The sequence below is a fragment of the Pogona vitticeps genome, chromosome 5 (assembly GCF_051106095.1).
Source record: "Pogona vitticeps strain Pit_001003342236 chromosome 5, PviZW2.1, whole genome shotgun sequence".
In the NCBI taxonomy this organism is placed as follows: domain Eukaryota; kingdom Metazoa; phylum Chordata; class Lepidosauria; order Squamata; family Agamidae; genus Pogona; species Pogona vitticeps.
The window spans coordinates 43643228-43658480 of NC_135787.1; the positions used below are offsets into that span (position 1 = coordinate 43643228).

At 38.7% G+C, this 15253-nt stretch overlaps 1 protein-coding gene across 1 annotated transcript in view; it reads right to left on the reverse strand.

The window, feature by feature from the left end:
• Positions 1-15253, reverse strand: part of IQCM (IQ motif containing M) — a 124425-nt gene that overhangs the window by 16352 nt on the left and 92820 nt on the right. Inside the window, exon 10 of the mRNA XM_078394764.1 lies at positions 11865-12023. Coding sequence (XP_078250890.1) covers positions 11865-12023 — 159 coding nt within the window. The remainder of the gene's footprint in view (positions 1-11864; positions 12024-15253) is intronic.

Genomic DNA, 15253 nt, shown 5'->3' on the forward strand with positions numbered 1-15253 from the left:
AGTTCACAGTGAACTTGTATCTCATTTATTTCAATCATACAGATGCTTACGTTTTTCTAGCTTTTGCACTTTCTAATGACAAGAACATTTGTAGATTTAAAAATGAGAAAAATCCATCTGACAGCGTTATAACTGGAAAGAACCATCCTGTTAGATGTAAATAAAAGGATGTATATTATTTAAATATGTAAATATATCCCCGTGATGAATTCCTGCTTTGCCAAAAAAAAAAAAAAAGTCCTTTCAGACAAGCAACAAAAGACAGAAATTAACATAAAAATTACTAGAAAATTACTCACCTCCTTACAAGTTATTCCAAAATAGTTCTTCGTCTTGCAATATGCTTCTGAACACAAGTTCAGAAAATGTTTTTGCAGGAAAATCCCACTGAACCTCATGTGGTGGACATTTTGCATATTATTGGCGAGGGTCCAAAGAACTCCTCAGGCTCAGCCAATGAAAATGTTGGAATTATTTTTCTTTTAGCACTGTCCACATGGTGAAGTTCTCTTGGGCAGAGAAAAATGCATCCTGAGCTATACCCATTCAGACTGCAAGTGTAATTACAGATGATGGATGTTCTCTAATAAGAAAAAGCAAAATCTTTCTACATGGAACACTGGCAAATTCTAACTTTCTATTTGTAAATATCTGCTAATGTAATAACCAGTTTATTTGAAAAACAGATCTGCAGCTGAACTTTAGTAACTACTGACTTAAATATGGGGAATGTGGCAGAAATGTCATAACTGGTCTGAACCATTCAAATAACATAAACAGGGTTTATTAAATTTTTAAAATTGTTTTTCTAACAAGTTAAAATTTTAAAAAATCATTTTTAAATTTAAATTGTGATTTAAATTAATTTGATTTTTTTAAAAATCACTGATTTTTATCCACCCTATTAATAAATAAACTACAAAACCAATCAGATGATAAAATAGAGGATTGCATTTGACCAAAAAAAGAACCCAAAGCCACCTCTTTATTTGAAGACATTAATAATCTTCTCTTGTCACCTTATTAATTTAAACAACCAAAGAAGTAAGAGAAATGCCCTACTTTGTTATTGTATTCTGAAAATAAAGATTCAGAATCATGTGAACATTTCAAGCACAATGTGGATCTCATAGATGCTACACCATATCTAAATAATAAAAATCAAGTATTGTTATCAAGGAATCATATAAGTTTGGAATAAGGAAGTACTGTTATCCTCAACCAGCACGGCCAGTGATCAGGTATGACTGGAGACAAATTGAGGGGCCACAAGCTTCAGTATAGAATTATACTTCTAAGATGGTCCATACTAAAGCATAAAAGCAATAATGGACCACCTATTTCTTTAGTATTGACTTAAAAATTGTTTTGAAATCTGCAGAACATATGAAGACTTATAAGTGGCTTGTTCCCTTTGAAATATAGCTTGATATATGTTCCGGATAAAGGCCTACTTACAAACTGACACACTATTATTTCAACAGTTTATTTGCAAGCATATTCAGGATTGGGATGTAAAAGCTCAAAAATGGTAATGTGTCAATATGCTGTAAATCATATCACTTACAGATGATGATGATAGTAGTGGTATTAATGAAGTTGTGACTTCCTTAGGAAGGAGAGTCACAGAGGAGGGCTAAGAACACAAACTATCTCTCAGACAATGGAAAACAAACAAAAATGGGAGGCACAGGATATTATCCATGGTGCCACAAATCTAACATGTGTTTTTCTTACGGGAACACAGGATTATTTGTGTGCTTCCACCTCAAGAAGAAAGAGGAGACAGGGATGCAGCAGTATAATATTTATAGATGTGTTTATCAAATGCAAGGAACCTAGCACCCTACTTTGTTGAGATATATAGGCTCTCATCATATAGTCCTGCAATAAATACTAAATATGTTTCCAGGCTCAAATTAAAAAGCAGTTCCTTCAAATGAATAGTATATTGCTGAATCTTCTGAAAATAAATCTTGTCAGTTGTTTTTATGTTCCAGAGACTACAAAATATGAATCACAGATTTGACATTCCTGAATTTCTTGAATTGACTGCAAATTTGAAGCCGTTCTTCTGTCTGATTAATCAGGAAACAGTTGTCTTGGTTGGGAGAGAACATGCAACCATTACTTTAATTAAAATTATGATTGCACACTATCAGAGAGGATATGATGTATTCACTAATTTAAAAACATATTGGGCAAGATCTGATGGTGTACATCTGCATTAAATCCTGATAGAACCACAATTTTCTTTCTATCTCTTTCCTTATACAACCCTCTGTGGCCCCAATACCCTGCTCCATAGGGGTTTTTGGCCCTCCAGTGGAGGTTTCTAGATGGCATGGGGGAGGCAGGGGAGATCACCAATTCCAGTGGAAGCAGCAGGAATCGACAAAAATATGCAATTTGACCTGGCCACTATTTAGTTTAAAATCTCAATATGTTTGGTTGTTTTGCTATTTTCCATAGTGATCCATTGTTTGCATCTTTCTATATGATTCATAGATTCAGAACTTTCTGCACGCACAACTAACTGTTCCAAAACTATTTACAGTGTATTAATTCTGTATGTCAGTGTGCAACAAACACCACATTATTTTGGAGACTAGGACAACTATAGCTGTTTTATGGAACATACAATTTTATTTACCAATATCACTTAAAGAACTCCACTTATGCAGTATGAATTATGTCACCACTACTAAGCTGTAACCATAAAATAGCAACCAGATTCCCAACTTCCAACCAAGAGACAAGCCTGGCAAAATCCATCTTGCCAAGAACTGCTGGACTTAACATCTAAGAGCAACTCTCCTGGCAAAATCCATCTTGCCATGTACTTTTAGACTTTAAATTTTGGGCTTTAAGTGTTTCACATTGGTACAAACCTGATGAAGTGTTGTTTTAATCCACAAAAACGTGTTTACTGTATAATGATTTTCTATAAAGGTATTGCCTATTTTTGCATTTGGTTTTATTATATTTGGACCACATATAGCTACTTCACTGGGTCTGTGGCTGGCTAGGATAGCTCAGTGCTTTGATACCCCACTGTGTTTCCTGTGAGCAGAGCCAGCCTATGTGGCTTTGGGCAAGCTGCATGGTGGTTCCAAAGAGCCTCCAAAAGAAGGGGATGGTAAACCACTTCTGAGTATTTTCTACCTGGAAAACTCTGAAAAGGGTTACCGTAAGTCAGAATTGATTTGATGGCACATTATTATTATTTGACTCATGCATAATAAGACACAGTCACAGGCACCCTGAACTCATAAAAGGAATTCTTTAATTAGTTGTAATCTGCTGCTGCTGAGTGACATCATTTCCTCTGTGCAAGGAGAGCTATGCAAAAGGATACTGGCCATAATTTTGTCAACTTGACTTTTTGTGGACAATTGACTGGCTCGTAATAGGCAGCATTCTGTTAGGATATGAAGAATGTAACATCTCCATGGGTGGAACACTCTGCACAATGTTCAGCTTCCAGTTAAGCCAACAATTGGTCTTTCATAAGTGCAAGGAGCAGCAAATACATCTTGCATGGAGGCCAGAATGAGGAATACCACGTGTACTGTTAAGCACATGGTAAACGGTATAACTACACAAGAGGAAAAGACCCTGATGTTGCGAAAGTGTGAAGGCAAGAGAAGGGGATGACAGAGGACGAGAGGTTGGACACTGTCATCGAAGCTACCAACATGAATTTGACCCAATTCCAGAAGGCAGTGGAAGACAGGAGGGCCTGGCATGCTCTGGTCCATGGGATCACGAAGAATCAGACACGACTGAATGACTAAACAACAACAACAACACAAGAGGGCTTTGGCTATTGTAGCCAGCTCTGCAATAATTATACAATAATTAATTATACAAGATGATTATAATTATACAAGAGGATTTTGACCTATGTATGCAACTGTGGTGAAGACCAATACAGAGGTACCTTCATGCATGCCAGCCATGTACAGTGGTGCCTCAACTTACAAATGCCCCTACCTATGAACATTTCAGCTTACAAACAGCTCCGCTCGCAAAACTTTGCTTCGACTTGCGAGTGGAGCTTCGACCTAAGTACAGAAAAAGGCAGGGGGGAAAGGCGGGAAATTCAAACCATTGGTGGCAAAGAGGCTGCTTCTTTGTAGCTCTTTTGCCCCAATGGTTAAAGCAGGGGGTCAGGGAACTCTTTTTTTGGTATTTTTTTTTGAAATGCTGAAATGGATTAATCCTGTTCCCATGTATTTCAATGGGAAATGGTGCTTCAACTTATGAGCATTTTGACATATGAAACATGTCAAAGTTCGTTAGTCGTGGCACCACTGTACTGCAGAAAAAGAACAAGGAACAAAACTAATTTCTTGAAGCTCATAAACTCATCTTAATAGCATGTTGAACTATGTTTTACCAAAAACTACTGCAAGCCTGAACTTGGGAAAATTACCTTTATTAAGCACAACTCCCTGTATCCTCAAGTCATTATCCCAGACCCTAGGAGCTATGTTCCTAAAAGTAACTTTTACAACCTCTCTGAGTGTAGCAAATGGACAGGAGAAATATATTGTGCTTCTGATAGAAAATTAATATTATAATAATAATAGTTATTTTTGTTATTATTGTTGTTATTGCATGACAAGGGAATTCTCATTTACAGCAACCATTTCCAGTGTTTTCTAGGAGTAGACTACTCAGAAATTGTGTACCGTTCACTTCTGCTAGCGTTCTGGGACTGTGCAGCTTAAGCAAGGCTACATCAGCTGACTCTACTCCTGAGAGGCACAGTGAGGAATTAAGCTCTGAACTCTGGCTCCTCAGCCAGGTAGCCAACTGAGCTATTCAGCCAGTTAATTCCTCCAGTGCAGTGACTTGCACTGATTGGAGAGCTCCCATGAGGGCCACTGATGCCATAGACCAGCATTTGAATAGTTGTCTCTGCAATTCATTAATTAATTCAAAATATTTTCACCCCGCTTTCTCCTTCGTTAAAAGACGGTATTTAAAGCTAACAACGGTGAGCATACATACAAATAGAAAAAGCTCAAATGAAAAGCATACTAAAAACATAAGCAACACCAAAACACACTCAAAGCAGAAAGGTACAAAACTCCATTTAAAATCCCACCCAGGTGGCTAGTCACTCAGGGAGAAAGTTCTTTGCTTGCTTGTAGAAAGACAGTAAGCATCAGGGTGAGTCTATGCTCATGAATGAACCCTTGCAATTGGATTTTAATACAGTGGTGCATCTTTTGAACATGTGTGACACACAACATATATTGCCACCATATATATTTCTCCTCATCAAAAGATTAACCAGGCACAGTGCAAGTGAGACTTATGGCATGCTCTAAAACACATTGATGGTAAAGGTAAAGGTTCCTCTTGACATGTTTAGTCCAGTCGTGTCTGACTCTAGGGGGCGGTGCTCATCCCGTTTTCAAGCTGTAGAGCCAGCGCTTGTCCAGAGACAGTTTCCATCGCCACGTGGCCAGCGTGAGTAGGGAACGCCGTTTTACCTTCCCACCGAGGTGGTCCCTATTTATCTACTCGCATTTGCATGCTTTCGAACTGCTAGGTTGGCGAGGAGCTGGGACAAAGCGACAGGAGCTCACTCCGTTGCGTGGATTCAATCTTACAACTGCTGGTCTTCTGACCCTGCAGCACAGGCTTCTGCAGTTTAGCCCACAGCGCCACCACATACATGGTACTTTTGAGCTAATTGATGGGGTTCATTTCAAATGATCAAAAGGCACACTGGAGTTGCTACAGAGACCATGCACTGCTACAGTTCTGTTTCTTACACCATCGTGTAAAGATTAAGAGACTCTTTTCATCCTAAAAGCAACACTGTGTTATTAATGTCTTCCTTTAATATGACTGAGTGAGGTTTCACCTTGTTAAAAAACAGCACAGTTACCGCATTATTCACATTGCTAAGTACTCTCCTCTTTCCCAAGAAGACAAGGTGTGCAAAATATCAGCATTCAGCCTGGCTGGGCACATGCTGGGACTTGGAACCTTAGAAGGCCTACTGCAGCTGACACTGCTTAGGAAAGGAAAGTGGCAGCACATGCCACCTTCTTTCCCACAGATCTAACTCAAGACAGAAATGAGAAATGGTAGTAGCTTCTTGCAACACCCAGCCCTTAAACATGTTTATAAAGTTAAAATGGTTCCAGCATTAGTACCAACATCCAAGGTCTCCTGCACTATAGAATTGCAAATTTAGTTTCTTTTAGATGTAAAATCAGGAAGCTGAGTCATGGCAACTGGACTTCTTTCTTGTTAGGTTGAAATGTTTTGCTACTCCTCCAAGTAGCTTCTTCAGTCATGGATGAGTACTTGGATGAGTAGCGAAATGTTTCAGCCTGACAAGAAAGAAGTCCAGTTGCCATGACTCAACTTCTAGATAACCACACCTGGATAACTGAGCATCTTCACAGACATTTAGATGTAAAAATGTTCTAGAAATGTAATGCACCAGAATCTCATTATATTTTACCACACACAGAAGTGAAATTGTGGAAGGTCCGCAGAATGAGAAGGGGTTATGCACATGCTGGATGCACAACTAGGTGCATGACCAGGCACATGATGGCACCATGTCAACCTGCTACAATATGGTCTTTAATTTTCTTTCCACATGAACAGTAACAAGCAGGAGGATTTTGGCCATGGTGCTTTATTCTCATTTTCTAATGCCTTTTTATTTAGACTTCAGTGAACAGATTCCTAAAACTAGGCATAACAACTTCAAATACTGCATGAAGATCGCAAATAGCAGCTGCGCCCTTTGAATGCTTTTGTTTCAGCCAACTTCAGCTTTTAAAAAAAAGTTCTCAGCACTCTGTCTCTGCCCCAATTTGTTTTTGCAAAACTGTCTCCTTTAAAGTTGAATTCATTTTAATAAAATTTTAATGTTGTGTCTGGGATGCCAAACATAGTTGCTTTTACTGGACTTTTCAAAAGATACTTTTGATTTGGGAGGGAAGCACTACACCATTTAGTTATGATGTATAATTCATTTTAAGAAAAACCACTCAATTATTTTCCCAGTTGTACTCTGACAGTAATTTTACTTCTGCTTCCCAGCAAAATAATCAATATTTGTTTTTTAACAGTGAATCTGAACCAAGAAAACCAGGACCTAGAGAAATTAGGATTTTACCTGAATGCGGTTCTACCTGTCAAACTACCCCACCATTGACATCCTGGAATTCCACATTTAGTTTGGATCAGAGACTACACCAGTAAGTATGGTAAGCAGACAGCAGAGGCATAATTTTTAAAGAAAGGTAGCAGCAGGCAATTACAGTAATGCTCCAGTGTACCTGACATTGTGGAGATCCACACATGGCAAATAAAACATAACAAAAATTTTAAAATGCCACCTTATGTGATATAGCAAATGTAACTGCAGATCTGTCTCTCTTCAGGACAATGGATGAAAAGCATTCATGCTAAATTCTTCAACCACATTGCTTTAGGCTGTTTTGACACCACGAATTTTCAAGGTCTGCACACTTCCTTGTCTCCAGGCAAGAGTAAGGTCTCCATAATTTGCACAAATTGCCTCCAAAAGCCATTCTTTCCCTGTTTTTGTTGGAAAGCACACACACACAGCAAAGCCCAGAAGACCTGGATGATTTCTTAATCTCTCTCTCTCTCTCTCTCTCTCACACACACACACACACACACACACACACACACACACACACACACACACACACACACACACACACACACACACACACACACACACACATATCCTTCAATGATTCCAATCCTTAGCAGTCCATGCGACAAAGTAGCACTCAATCTTTTACTTGGTTGTGCAAGTTACATGATCTGTATTCAAGTGTTATTAGCACAATTTTGCCCAACTGGTGCAAAAAATTGTTCCTGTTTTCATTTTGCCTTGTTGAGCACACCACCAAACACTTTGCCCTCTGATGATGAGAATAATTCTGTGGTTCTTCATCCTTACATGCAAGGGTGAGAGAAGCAAGAATTTATGTCCATATTCAGTGCCACGATAAAAAGACATCATTCTGTGTGTACACCAGCATACACACATGCTAGAATCAGAAGTCAGCTTTACAGCCGTCATTAAAAGGCACAGCTTCATCCCAATTTCTCAACCTTTCTCTCATGATATACTTGCATTACAAAACAAGATCTTCCCTAGATCTCAATCCTTCCAGAAATAAACAGAGTATCCCTTTCAGGGAAGGGCAGCCCTGGATACAGCCTACAACATGGAAATCACTTTTTCTATGTTCAATGTTTCATGGAAGGAAGGAAAAGGAGATACAGACCAGACTGTGAAAGTACTGAGCTTTTACATGTATATTGAGAAATAAGTCTCATTGATTTAAACAAGGCTTATTCATATATACTGTATATGGAAATAGGAATGCAATAAAACTACTCAAAAATAAAAAATCTGTAATAACTCAGTACTTTACTGATGATGTTGTAAGTTTACAGAAGTCACAGAAACCTAATCAAGAAACAAAGGCAGTCGTGACTTGTTTCAGTATTTTTGAGTACCAATAGTGAAACCTACAATAAATTTCCAGGACTATCTTTCAAAACATGTTTACAGGAAGAGAAGCTGCTGAGCCACAGTAGACTTCCTTTAATAGACTAATCTCTTTTCAAGGCAACTGCTGCAATTCTCCTGTCAACTAGTTTAATAACCGTTGTAGTTCAAAAAGATAAAATATCCAGTCATGTAACCGAAAAAAGAAAAAAAAATCTAGAAAGCCTTCCCGAAGAAGACTTCATTGTCAACAAATAGGGAAAGCAAGAGTAGGAGAAAAGATAAGAGCAGAGCAAAGCTGTTTTAAAGAGGGATATCCATCTTCATAATTTCTCATTGTTGTCCTCTTCCCTGCAGTTCAAGAAGCATTGAGACATGTCCCAAGGGCTAACAAGAACCAGCCATAAGATTAGGAGGACCTTATAACAAAACTATAAATGCTTCAAGATGACCATTGTAGTTGTAGTCTTCTTTTTGCCCACATCATTGAGCAGTACTCAATGATTTAACTACCTGACTGCGGAGACAGAAGTTGATTCCCCATTGACAGGGGCTGAACTCGGTGATCAATAGGGTCCCTTTCAGCTCTGCAGTCTAAGATGCCGGCGCTTGCTTGCTTGCTTGCTTGCTTGCTTGCTTGCTTGCTTGCTTGCTTGCTTGCTTGCTTGCTTGCTTATTTATTTATTTATTTATTTATTTATTTATTTATTTATTTATTTATTTATTTATTTATTTATCCCACCCAACTAGTGGCACATAAATCATCCACATACCTATCCACCAACAGAAAACACTCAAATCACAATGAAGATAGGATGATGATGAAGATGAGGATGAGATCTCCAATTGGGAAGAAGCTGGGATCAAGCATGGCATATTCAGATTTGGCTTATAATTATGAAATTCAGCTGGACTCTGAGGAGGAATTCAATCTTGAATAAAACTCATGTTACAAAGGAATGCTTTTTCATTGTAGACCAGCACCATTTATTTAAATTATTATAGGTAACTGAAACACTGACGTCTACGTTGGCTTGGGCATGTCGTGAGAATGGCTGATGGTTGCATTCCAAAGGATCTCCTGTATGGAGAATTAGTGCAGGGAAATCGCCCCAGAGGGAGACCACAGCTGCGATACAAGGACATCTGCAAGTGGGATCTGAGGGCCTTAGGAATGGACCTCAACAGATGGGAAACCCTGACATTTGAGCGTTCAGCCTGGAGGCAGGTGTTGCATCACGGCCTCTCCCAATTTGAAGAGACCCTTGCCCAGCAGGCTGAGGCAAAGAGGAAGTCACAAAAGCAGCAAAATCAGGGAGCACGACAGATTAGATTTGTCTTCAGTGTGGAAGGGATGGTCACTCTCGAATCGGCCTCCTCAGCCACACTAAGGATGCCTAACTATAGGTAACATTTCCCCATGAACTAATTGAATGAAAAATACTAGAATACATATATTCCCCCAGGCAAACCCACATTGTACAGTGAGAAAACTACTGTATAACTGCTGCATCATTTCTTGTGTGTGAAAATAAACACATAAAATTAATGGGATGCAGTATTGCGGGCTAAACTGCAGAAGCCTTCGTGTGCTGGAGGGTCAGAAGACCAGCAGTCGTAAGATTGAATCCACGTGACAGAGTGAGCTCCCGTCACTTTGTCCCAGCTCCTCGCCAACCTAGCAATTCGAAAGCATGTAAATGCGAGTAGATAAATAGGTACCATCTCGGTGGGAAGGTAAACAGCGTTCCGTGTATAGCCACGCTGGCCACGTGACAACGGAAACTGTCTTCAGACAAACGCTGGCTCTATGCGGCTTGGAAACGTGGATTAGCACCGCCCCCTAGAGTCAAACACGACTGACTAAAATGTCAAGGGAATCTTTATCTTTAGTATGGGCTAATAATGCAAAGAGGTTTACTGAGATACAAGATCACTTTCATAATAACAAGGCTGGTTAACTTATTTTTGTAGCAGCCTGACTGCCATTGGGAAATTGGTAGGACCAAGATAACTCTAAAGGCAGATGTTCCCATTATTCAAATACTATTTCAATATAAATCTAAATTCCAGCTAGCCTTTAGAAAAGGAAAAAGTGTTTGAATGCAAAATCAAAGTCTGGGGGGAAAACTGCAAAAATGAGAAATGGCTATATTCCTGATTTTTCCCCCTTAGCAATGTAATAATTCACTTGTAAACAAATGCTTTTATTAACAATATTATTGTTTCAACATGAGAATGAGGATTAGAAAGGAAAACTCTTAAATACAGGGGGAAGAAATCTGTGGGAATGAGTTATAGTATATATTCTTCAGCATTTAGTTACATGAAGATGGGTATACAGTATTAGTTTCAAACATTTTAATATTCAAATGTTCATCATCATTACCACCACCACCATTTAGGCTGAAACTGAGGGATTCGTATGCACAGTTCAAGACCAAGTGACTTGCACCTAGATATTATCAGAAAATAATTATGAAACAAGGTGTTTAATTTCCTATAGGGAGTCACTCCATCTCATATTTAGTCTTCCTCTTTTCCTGCTGCCTTCCACTTTTCCCAGCATTACAGTATTGTCTTTTTCAGAGAATCCTGTCTTCTCATTATTTGCCCAAAGTAGGACAGCCTCAGTTTCAATAGGCTGTCCTACTCTGGGCAACAGCCTTCTGAGATAGTTCAAACTTGATTTGATCTAGGATACATTTGTTTGTCTGGCAGTTCACGGTATCAGCAAAATTGTCACAGTTGGAGGTCCCAAACTAGCACCAACATGTACCGCCATAACCAAGTAGCAAAGATAATTTTTCAGCAATTGGCGAGGTCTTATGGATTATTTGCATCTGCTCCATATTATAAATTCCTGGCACCTCCAGTTTTAGAAAATGAAACCACAACACTATAGCAGGACAAGTAAGCCATCATAGATAAAACATGCCAGATATTCTGGAAGAGCAACAAAGAAAAACATATAGAAGTTGAAGTTCCATCAATAAGCAAACTCCAAAGTACAGAAACTACTAAAATGGCAAAGTACAGTACCAAACACTGACGGAAGACATTAAAAGAATATGAAAGTAAGATCAGGTTATCCTCCTCCCCATACAAATTTCAGCAATGACAGTTGTTTCAAAATCCTTGCTTACCGACTTAAAACAATTGCAAATAACTGCTAGTGTGCTTCCTGAAATCCAAATGCCAAATATGTTATCTTGGCCACCAATTTTTTTAAAACTTAACTCCAAATGTTTGGGCTTGACTCTTTGATCTGCCTACATGCAACAGCAATGCTGAGAAATAAGAAATTAAATGTAATAATAATACTTGCTTAAATATCTGTAGCCATCTTCCCCATCAACGATTGGTCTCAACCAGGTTGACCTAGCAACAGCTGCAGTTGCAAGTTTGAGACCACGAGGTGGATACAACATGAAGGCCATTTCAACTGCTTGAGTCTTATTGATGCTTACTATCTTTGTATCAGAGCCTAAAACACAAAAGATATAAAAAACATATTCAGTGCCACAATATGAAATATAATCTACATATGTATTATCTACTAGTCCTGATGGATACAGAAGTCAAAATCCAATTGCTGATCTCAACTAGAGCAAAAACCACTGAATCAGTGGGAACTGGGGCTAAAAGCTAGATATTGGCCTGGTAAACCACCTTCTGAGTATTCTTTACCTGGAAAAAACTGACAAGGGTAATCATAAGTCAGAACTATCTTGACAGCATATGATCATATTATCACAGTGAAGTTATTGTGGTGGCATAGCAAATCAACAATCTTTACATAGTAAGGGTCTTTCTTTACATAGTGAAGGACTTGGCAACGGTCATCCATGCCTTTTTTACATCACATCTTAAGTACTGTAAAGCACTACATGGGGCTGCTCTTGAAGTGAGTCTGAGATCGTCAATGGATGTAAACATGTGCCAGCTAGGCTGCTAAGTGGTACACAGTATTGTGATCATATGGCCCACAATATTTAAACTCATTGACGTTTGATTACCAGTGCCAATTTAAGGTGTTGGATTTCACTTTTAAAGCCCAAATGAATTGCAGCCTAGATGTCTACAACAAGGAATACACTCCCTACTGAATTAAGAGCTGTTTCCATTCAGATTGCTTTTAAGGGGGGGGGGACACATATTTTGGTTTGGCATATGATGCTTAGTCCACCTTGCCATGTTGTTTTAATCTGCATCCCTTGTGATTTTGATTTTTTTAAAAAAATAAATTTTGCAACTATCTGTGGTTAAATGGACACAGGATATTTTATAATAGTAGTGTCTGATTCTTATGTCATCTTATTCTTATCCTATCCAAAATGGGCAGAAACTGGTTCTAAACAATATTGCATGAATAGGATGTTTTTGCCCAACACAAAACATCAGAGTCTTAGACATTAATTTAGTGTGTGTCAGAGGCACAATGGGAGAAATCATTTCCTGTGAAGTGGGAGGCTGAGGCAGCCAGGTGGAGATGATGCTTTGCCATGCTTGCTTCTGCAGAGATGCCGGATGATATAACAGACTTTGGCAATATGCTGCACAACTTTATTCATTAAACAGTTAATAACAGAGCTTCTCCAGTGCATATAATCAGAGTTGCCTAAATAACATTCCCTGTGACAAGACAATTACCTACCTACCTACCTCAGCTAAGTGGTATCAAGTTGATTCCAGTTTATTTGTGACACTTTCCAGGGTTTTCAAGGTATAGAGTATTCAGAAGTGGTTTAGTATTCCCTTCTTCTGGAAGCACCCTAAATCTGGGCAGCTTCCCCAAGGCTTACACAGTCTGGTTCTTCTCCTTGGAAGCATAGTGAGGACTCAAACTCTCAACCTTTGGCTCCATAGCTAGATACCTATGCAGCTGTGCAGTCAGCTTCTTTCAATTCTACATAACTACTTTCTATTTTTTTAGGCCACCTTTCACTTTATGGTTGCAAGGCAATAAAATAGCACTACTGTTAGTATCTCAACTCATATCGGACTCTTTCAATTTAAAAACAAACATGTCACCCTCTTCATTCAGCATTCTAATGAAAATATATAAATATGACCTTTTGACCTACCCATTTAAACACAGATGCCATCTTTGTTTAAACTAACTCGAGCACCGCAGTATGGTACCCTACCAATGTATTTAGCTACAATCCCCATAATCTCACCAATGGTCCCTGAGATGTCTGTAATCCACAAAATCTAGAGGGCACCAAATTTTGGATGGCTAAATTGGACTAAACTACATTTGATCTTAAGAATACTGTACTAAAGGTCCTGGTCTCAACTACCTGTCCAACTAGTAGCAACAGATGTCCAATATAAAGTTTGAATCACCAAAATTACTTTAGTAATAGGGTTTATTTTCTACAACATGAAATAAGTGGACGTCATACATTTTTGTCATGTCATTTTTATCAAGCACTTCTCTTCATTAGTAACAAAAATTATAAACATGGCAATTCATTCATCAAAGTGAAAAATGCTGTGCTCTTATACCAAGAAAAGGGGAGTCAAAATAGACTGTCCTTATTCCTAAATTAATGGAGCATCTGTTGCTTAGTTACAGTGTTTTCTCCTTAAGCAAGAAAGATAACTGTAAACTAATTAATGAAGACTCAAAAGGTCAAGATTATAACAGCTGAAAGGTGAGGCTGTTAAAAAAAAAATCAAAAGCGGACCAGCAAAAGTTCATAATTTGAAAAATAAATTAAGGAGACATTAGAACTAGTGGTTTGAGAACACCAGTCATACAGCCTTACTCTTCTGCCAAAATATAATCCCTCTTATGATTCTGCAACAGAAGGGAAGAATGTTGCAGCAATATGTGAGAATGTTATGCAAGAGCTAACTATTTCCTCCTCCCCCCTGCCACTATGTTAACTGTTCGTGGGGCTGCTATATTGTCTAACTGCAACCTCAACTGCTTTTAATGACTGAAGGATTGTCTACTAGTCTGTGACGGTAGTTTAAACATTGTTTTAAGAGAATGTAACAGATCTTCCAGTGAGAAATAAAATACAGTCGTCCTTTGGGTGGAGGGGAAAAGCATATGAGCAAAATGGTAATAAAAAACACTTGTCATAAGGAGCCTCAAATTACCTCAAGAATATTGATGGCGAGAAAGAAGTTTGTTTTTAATTCTCATTTACTTTGTTTATCGGTGAAACAACAGTGGCCCAGTTTATAGTCAGCAGCATGTCTACCTATGGCTTTGCCAAGTGATTTCAATATGCCTGACAGATGAATCATGATTAGGCCTAAAGGAGAATATGGGGCTCAGAGCAAGGTAAATGAGCTGCATCACATCAGCGTAGGGCAGCAGTAGATGTGGTACCTATGGACGGTTATAAGCAATTGCTTTCCCCTACATATTTATGCTATTTGATACACACATGTCTGTGTGTGCACTTATGTGTCTATGTGCATATATGTGGGGGGTACACTGGCTTTGGGCAAAAATGTCCAAATGAGGTGCAGCAAGAATGTAATGAACTGCTGGATGGATTAGTGAGACATCTGACTGTGGAGCCAGAGGTTGGGAGTTCAGTTCCCCTCTGAGTCTCCTTTACAGGGGGTGGACGCAATGACTCTTAAGATCCCTTCCAGGTCTGCAGTTTTAAAATTATTATTAATATGTGTCCATTTCCAGATCAGATAAAACGCTCCCAGTATTGCTTGGATTGGTTTGCACATCTCTAC